The 7893-nt window shown below is 44.1% G+C and overlaps 1 protein-coding gene across 1 annotated transcript in view; it reads left to right on the top strand.

The window, feature by feature from the left end:
* The window catches only part of LOC145414361 (dopamine receptor 1-like), a 41462-nt gene extending 37865 nt beyond the window's left edge, over positions 1 to 3597 (top strand). The window contains exon 7 of the mRNA XM_080283898.1: positions 3381 to 3597. Coding sequence (XP_080140024.1) covers positions 3381 to 3597 — 217 coding nt within the window. The remainder of the gene's footprint in view (positions 1 to 3380) is intronic.
* The last annotated feature ends 4296 nt before the right edge of the window (positions 3598 to 7893 follow it).

The raw sequence follows: 7893 nt of genomic DNA on the forward strand, positions 1-7893 counted from the left end.
TTTCTTGGAACAGTTTACACACACACACACACACACACACACACACACACACACACACACACACACGACACAACACACACACAACATAACACAGCACATACCCTACTGAATAACATGGACTGGAATCGACACACGGGAAAGACCTTCATTTCATTCGCGAATTCCCCTCCCGCCCATTTCATCCACTTGTTATGGTGACTGTCAGATATTACCCAACTTGAGTCCTTGTAAGCGGCATGGACAGCTGAGACCCTTGTGTGCAGCTGCTGGCTTGTTGCAGAGGAAAGTTTTGACATTTGGTCTTGTAAACCCTTTCCCTTGCTCCTTCCTTCCAGCTGAGAACTTGGGGACCAGGATATAAATAGCCTTGTGTGTGTGTGTCATGTTTGGAGACTGAGACTTGGGAGGAATAGACTTACTGCTTTAATGACTTTAGTAATTAATCCTTTTGATATGGTGACGTCTTTCTCTTATTCTATCACCAGACGATTCGGTACAAGTCGGGAGAGACAGTTTGAGCCCGGGGGGGATTTAGAGTATATACAGCCTTCACTATTCTGATACTCTCTCAAGCTGTAAACAGTTTTCTTTTAACAGCAAGAAATTACACGTCATCAGACTAGAAGGGGCTAAAAGGATAATATATATGCCTTCTTCGTTTTACTGAAAGTGGTTTGGCTTACTAGTTTTATTCGTTTGTAAACGGAAGGACGTAGAAAAAAACTCATACTGGAGGGGTGAATAGGGACAAAATTTATAACATCTTGACCTCCCATTGATGTTTTGGTGTTCTGGGTTGCACCAGGGGAGCTAAGACCCACCGACCTAACTCCACATGGATTTTTATTTGCAAGCTGGTTTAACACTAATGCTATCTTAACTAAACCTCTAACAATATTAGTGATGTGAACAAGAGAACATCATGAGGTGCTGTTTGTTGTTGTTTGTTTTTTGATGTTGAAGGGGGGTGTTTGGCCAACTGGTTTTCCTGCCACACTAAAATGTTACATTCTCTCATTTTTCAGAAGTGACCAAGTTTAATGTGTTTACTTAATTGCATGGTTTGTTATGGTGAGTATTTTGTCCTTGCATTTCAGTGTTGTTTTAGCCCTTCATATTGTTTATTTCTTAACCCTCTTGATAGGACGTGAGATAGCTTTCGTTACTCTCTCTCTCTCTCTCTCTCTCTCTCTCACACACACACACACACACACACACACACACACACACACACACACACACATACCTCTTCCTGCCCTTCATATTGCATACACTACCTCTTAACCCTCTTGTCAGGACGCAAGCTAGGAACTCGTGTCGACTCTTCCTGTCTTTTTTCCTCTCTTTTCTTCATTTCACTTTGAGTTCATATTTGTCTTCCTCTTCATCCTCTTCCTGTTTCATCCCTTTACGTGCCTCTTGACCCTCTTGCCAGTAAGTGTCATCATTCTTACCTCTTGTTTCTCCCTTTCTTTCAGCTTTCCCGGTTCATAATGTAATACTTTTGAGAACTGGCAAGAGGAATAACAAAAAGACCCCACCTGTTGCCCTTTCATTGACTTTCTTACTCCTCTTGTACACCCTTTCCTTCTCTTCCTTCTTCACTCACTCCTCTTCCTCTCCTCTTACTTTTCGCTGCTACCTCTTCCTTCTCTTCCACTTCTATTTCTTTCCCTGTCACTTCCTTCTTTCCATCTGTTACCTTTCCCTTGATTTTCTTCCCCCCCTATTCCACACCTGCACTGTCTCTCCCAATATCACTTCCTCCTTTTCCTCCTCTGCTCCAGGTTTTCTCTTTGCCCCCTCTTCTTCTCTTCCACTTCTGTTCTTCTCCCTGTCATCTCCTCCTCCAACTCTCTCAGTGTGATGACATTTATTTTTTCTTGCTACCGAAAGACGATTTTACTCAGCTTAAGGGGGTTATCTCATAGTGCCAGGGTTAAGGGAGTTTTTCACTGTCCTCTAAGCGCCAGAGATCAGTAAAAAAATCGTCTTGTAGCAGCCAGAATAGAAGAGAGAAGTTGCCATGCTTGTGAATGTGTTAACCAGCAGTCGTCCCCTCAGTGTGTCTCCTAACAAGAGGGTTAATGTTGACGGAACTCACACTGTAGCACATCCCCAACTCCCTTTGCATATTAGCCTCGCTGGAATGGCTTTGATTTTATTTTTGCACTCTTTAGGCCATTTTATTCAGCTTTACCCTTCATCAACGCAGTCAATAAGATTTTTTTTTAAAGCTGAATGAAAAAGTCAGATGCCAGCAAGAATAAAATGAAAAGACGTCCAAGGGCTGAAGGGATTAATCTGCTTCAGCCATAGTTATTTCCTGATAAGATTAAGTGCATGAATGACCAGTGGATCTGTTCACATCACTAATTCCTCACTCGTCACAAACCCTGGCCTGGTTGCGTCACACAACAAAGAGCCACACATGTAGACTTTTATTTTACAGTTTTAACCATGCCATAAACTGCCTTTGCACTCGACCAGTTCTTATAGTAACCTTCACTTTTATAACTGAATATATTAATTTCCATGCAGTCTCCAGTACAGTTTTTTGCAACCATGAATATATACCTGTTTCATATGTGATTGTTATTACATGTAAATATACCATTATCCGTAAGGGACTAACTTTCCACAGGCACCAAAAGAAATGTACTCATCATAGACGTAGTTTGAAAATGTAAATGTTGTCGTGTCCTGTGTAAATATGTACTTAGTATGTAAATATTTACTTAGTAATGTAGAAGAATGACCTACTGCAGTCACCAAGAGATAGTTACCCCTTCACTGTCAGCGCTGGTGCTTGTGGTCATAGTTGTCATGATAGCCTGAAGTTACCAAAGATTACCAGTCATTATGCTTCCTTTTCCGTCAGTATATGATTTTGCTTGATTTTCTTCTTCTTTTTTTGGTGTTATATTGTGATTCAGGGGGAGATACGGAGAGCCACGGTGAGACTTTTTTTTAAATTTTATTATTATTATTATTATTATTATTCCATTTGTGTTATCTTTGGGGAAATATCAACAGCGTAGTGTAGGGATTATATGCTTTCAGAGCAGTATTGTGGAACCTTTTTTTTTTTTTTTTTTGTTAATACCTGAGTTTCATTACGGAGAACCATCACTTGCCAAAGGAACTCTCAGTTTATTGTTTGTTTTCTGATCTGTTCATCTCTGACTCCTCACGCTTTGAAGGGAATTTAACTATTTTTTGAATTCCATTAGTGGGTAATGATGATGTAACTTTATAATACAGGTCCCCACTTGATGAGAGCCAGCATCCCTCCAAACTACTGCAGGTTGTAAACACTTCACCTGTCATTGTACTCTTACCTTCTGTCCCTGATGTGTGTCGTGTGTCTTGTGCCACAGGAGCCGGTCACATCGCCCCAGCGTGAGCGGTGGGTGTCGGGGCAGCAGCACACGCTGTATAGAGGTGCCACGCGCCCACCAGAATGGCTCCTTCTCCACCGCCCTCACGGAGTACACCGTGTTGGACTCCACCGCCACGCCAAAGTTCTCACATGATCGTTCCAGAGCCTCGTCAGGGGAGCGCTGCCTCATCCTGGAACAGATCTCTGCCATATGAGCTGTTTTGGATTAAGGTCATTGCGGAGACATGGTTCAGCTGCCACAGGCCCGGTCTGTTTTATGATCTCATACAGTCTGTCGTTTGTGGTCTCCATATGAACCCTATTGAACCTGTGGTTCCAGGTTCACCTGAACAGGCATATTCTCCCCAACGTTGGGTCAAGGAGATTCTAGTTCAGCTGACCTGTTTTTCACCAAGGGACCGACGTATTATCTACGGTCCCGTTTGACGAGATGATCTCTACAGTTCTACTACATCACTAAAGAGCGTTTTATTTTTATAAAGATAATAAGAACTGTCCGACACTAAAATATTTTCAAGCCTCTCAGACTTGAATATGGAGTAGCACAAGACCTGAGCTTCCTGAGGGGGGTGCCACTGGGGTTGTGCTGGGGAGTGGGGGAAAGGATGGTGTTTGCTACTAGTAAATGCCCCACCCTGGTGTGTGATGCATGTTGGTGCATACAGGTAGTGGGGGAAGGACGGGTGTTATGAGGACTTATCACCTCGCCTGCCTGTCTGCTTGTCACCCCAGCCCAGGTCCTATGATGGCACCAGGTTCCCGACTAAACTGCCTGGGGACTGAGCCTGTCGCACAAGTTACAACCAAACCAGTGATGGAGGAGAGAGCACAAGTCCCCCCTCTCTGATATTAACCTTCTGTCAGGGGACTCCAGCTGACGTACACTCCTGAGCTTATTTTACGTCTGCTCTCAGGCGTCGGACCACAACCTCAAGAATACACACTCAGACGCTTCCATGACTCAGCCGCTGTTTGTGCTCTGATAATAAGACAGTGACCACATTTATTGTAGTGGGAAATACGATTAGGCCAATGAGGATCTTGTCTATTAGCGGGAATTAGGACAAGGAGAACTCTATTTGTCAGTGAGAATAGGTTGAGACTAATGGAGAGGGCCGCCTAATTTGTATGGAGGAAATAGTGAGGCTGTGAATGAAAACGGTACCAGTAGTTTTAGGATGATGAGGAGGACCCTGTTTGTTGCCAAGAGTATGGTGATTAAGATGCTTATGATGAAAATGGTGATGGTGAACATGACACCCATTTATTAGTGGGCTTTAAGATGATAACGATGATGAGGACTCAATTTACTGGTGAGAAAAGTGGTTGGAATGATGATGATGATGACTGAAGGAAGGAAAACGCTAAAACTTTGCAATAAATGGTTCTCCCCTCTTCTCTAGCAGTTACCTCCACCTCCACACCCACTTAAACCCACCACCACCCCGACTCTTATCCACAACTACCCCCAGTCACACCCGCAGCACCCGCTCAAACCCCTCACTATCCTCAGTCGTATCTAAGTCCACTCAAACTTTCCATCTCTCCACTCACATTCACCGCTCCCCTTCAGATCCACCGTTCCCACTCAGATCTACCACACCCACACAAATCCACCCCCTCAAACCCTTCCCTACTCACATCCACCCCACTCATAATTTAATCTCCTCGCCAGCTGCCCTCTCAGCTCACACACATGACGCTACAAAATTGGGTTTGCCCGACGGAGACCAGCTGGAGAGATTACGCGTGAGGAGGAAACAGGGGACAGGAACGTGTGATGGAGGAAATAGAAATGGGAGCGTGAAGTTGTTCCGTAATGCCAAGAAAGATGGAGGAAGGAAAAACAAAAGGAACGAGAAGAAATAATGGGAGCGTAAAGTTATTTTGTACTACCAAGAAAGGAAGAAGACGAAACGAATATTAAAAATGCCACAGTCCAATGAGATGACACATGAGGTGGACACACAGCAGACGAGCTTGTGTAGTGGTAGAGTGGCGAATGGAGAGACTGAAGAAGATTATTATATTCAGTAGCACCAAATCACCAGGAGGAGGAAGACAAAAGGATGAGAGAAGAAGGGAAAAAAGGTACCTTAACATTTTTCACCGGCTGGGGAGATTTCACAGCGGGTAGGAACATTTGATGGGAGGTGTAGGAACATTGAATAGAGAGACTTGAGAGCATAGCATTGTGTTGAGCCAAAATTGGAGAAAGATGAAGGAAGCAGAGACGCCAGCGAAACTGGTTAAAAGGGGAAACCAAACCATGTGATTTGTGGGTGGGAGAGCATTAAATTGGGTGAGGGAAAAGCATAACGACACCCGATAGCAACAAAGTATCAGTCAGGGTGGATGAAGCATAGAAACCATATACCTCGGAATTGGAGTTGCCTTGTGCTATCAGTTTGTCCCTATTCAGTAAGGATCAGCATCACGACTTGTGGGAAGCCCTATGTGATGTGCCTCCCTGCTATGAAAGACGTGATTGACTGGAATAAAGCTTGGATTCTGCGACCCCGATTGGCTGACATTAAGCTTGGATTCTATTACCCCGATTGGCGTATTATGGGTGGTGGATGAGAGGATATTGGTAAGGTGATCCCCTGTACTGATGGGCTCCTTGGCTGCACACTCAATTACCCAGCGTGACGGGGTTGGCTGATAGGGATTAGAGTGACGAGAGGACACAGCAATCTCGGTAGGTATCCCACGCACACTCTGTCTCACTCCCACACAGTACTATCGCCTTGCCTGCTGTCTTCTCTTACCTGCTGATATCACCTTACCTGCTGGAGTCTACTACGGTACTCCCACTGTGTGATTCCAGAAACAAAACAGCATTCTCACTCTGTCTCACTCCACACTCCTGCTTCCTATCCCCTTTCCCGCCACTATCACATCATCTGCTGCATTACATCTCTTTTGTTGGCAGTGAAGGAAAAGGAACAGCAGTCTTAGAATTATTTAATCGCTGTCTATCTCAATCTATTACTCTTTATTTCTATTCTCCCCCTCCTTGCTGTTCCCCACTTTGTTTGCTGCTTTCTCTTTTTTTTTCCTATTACCTACACCCGTTGGAATCTACTTCTGCTCTCCTCGGAAGATGTAAAGAGCTGTTTCACTGCGTTTATCTTTCCTCTTTGTTACTTTCACCTTTCCTGCTGGTCATATATTACCTGCTGAAATCTCCTACTGCTGTTTGAGTGACGGGAGGGAACAGCAGTCTCGAGAAAACCAACTCACTGCTTTATTTCATCTCCCATTCCTGCTTGCTCCTCTTGTCATTCCTACTGTTCTTCCTTGTTTGCTGGTTTCTGCCCTTCTTGCTGCTACTTTTATACCACCCACTGAAATATGTTCCTTGTGTTTTATTAAAGTTACAAGAAAATGACAGTCTCAGAAAGTCAAACTGTCCCATCCTGTCAGTCTTTCCTGTCGACTACTTTCGCATTTCGTGCTGTCCTCCTACCTCGTCTGCCCACCTGTGTTCCATCTCATTAAATTTACCTGCCGAAATCTACCTCTTCCTCCAATCAACCACATCACTACACGAGAACCTTCCTGAGCATTTTACCCCTTCAGTACAATGACGCCTTCAATCTGTAATCTCTTCTTGTTACTACTACATAATTTTATCTGACTCAGGAGCGCTCCGTAGTAATTAAATAGGTAAGGAAGACTACAGGTAACGCCTCCAGTTCGGAAAGTCTCTCGAGGTGAATAAAATCGTCCTTATATAGCAAGAATATAATTAAAGACATTATAGTACTGAACAGGTGAAACTCACGGGTCTCACACACACACACACACACACACACACACACACACACACACACACACACACACACACACACACACACACACACACACACACACACACACACACACACACACACACACACACACACACATTGATTGGCCTTGTGTGTGTGTTTTTTTATCCCTTTAGTCATAGGTCCATTTTGAGCTTATTAACCCATTTGCTGCCATTGTCCTCAGTGTGGGACGGAAGTGGGCATTTTCAGGAGTTAGTAAAAAAGGGAACCCAGGAGTAGGGACCTATGAGCATCGCGAGTATGAGCTGATAGGCGGAGGGAAGTACGCTTAGCCCCTTCCCAGCACAATCCCTCACACAGGAACCTTGGGAGCTGATGGGTTAAATTTGCGTGGCGTTGCGGTTTAGCGATGAAAGACGGCAATCCTCTAAGACGCGTGATTCTTAATGGTGAGTGAGGAGGCGGTGTAAAAGAATTATTGATCGCAGCTGTAGGTACCTTGACAAATGGGTATATGTGGTAGTGATGGTGTAAAACGAAAGTGCTGTGGAAATTATGGTAGTGATGAAAATAGGCGAGGATGCAAATGGTAGTGATGGAAATGGTGGTTATAAAATCATGGTAGTGATGATGAAATTAATGGCAGTGATGAAAATGGTAGATGATATTGATGGTGGTGATGGAAATGGTTAGGAGTTATAAAATCATGGT

Source organism: Coenobita brevimanus, chromosome 99 (genome assembly GCF_032717465.1).
Source record: "Coenobita brevimanus isolate Jiangsu-jjx chromosome 99, ASM3271746v2, whole genome shotgun sequence".
Classification (NCBI taxonomy): domain Eukaryota; kingdom Metazoa; phylum Arthropoda; class Malacostraca; order Decapoda; family Coenobitidae; genus Coenobita; species Coenobita brevimanus.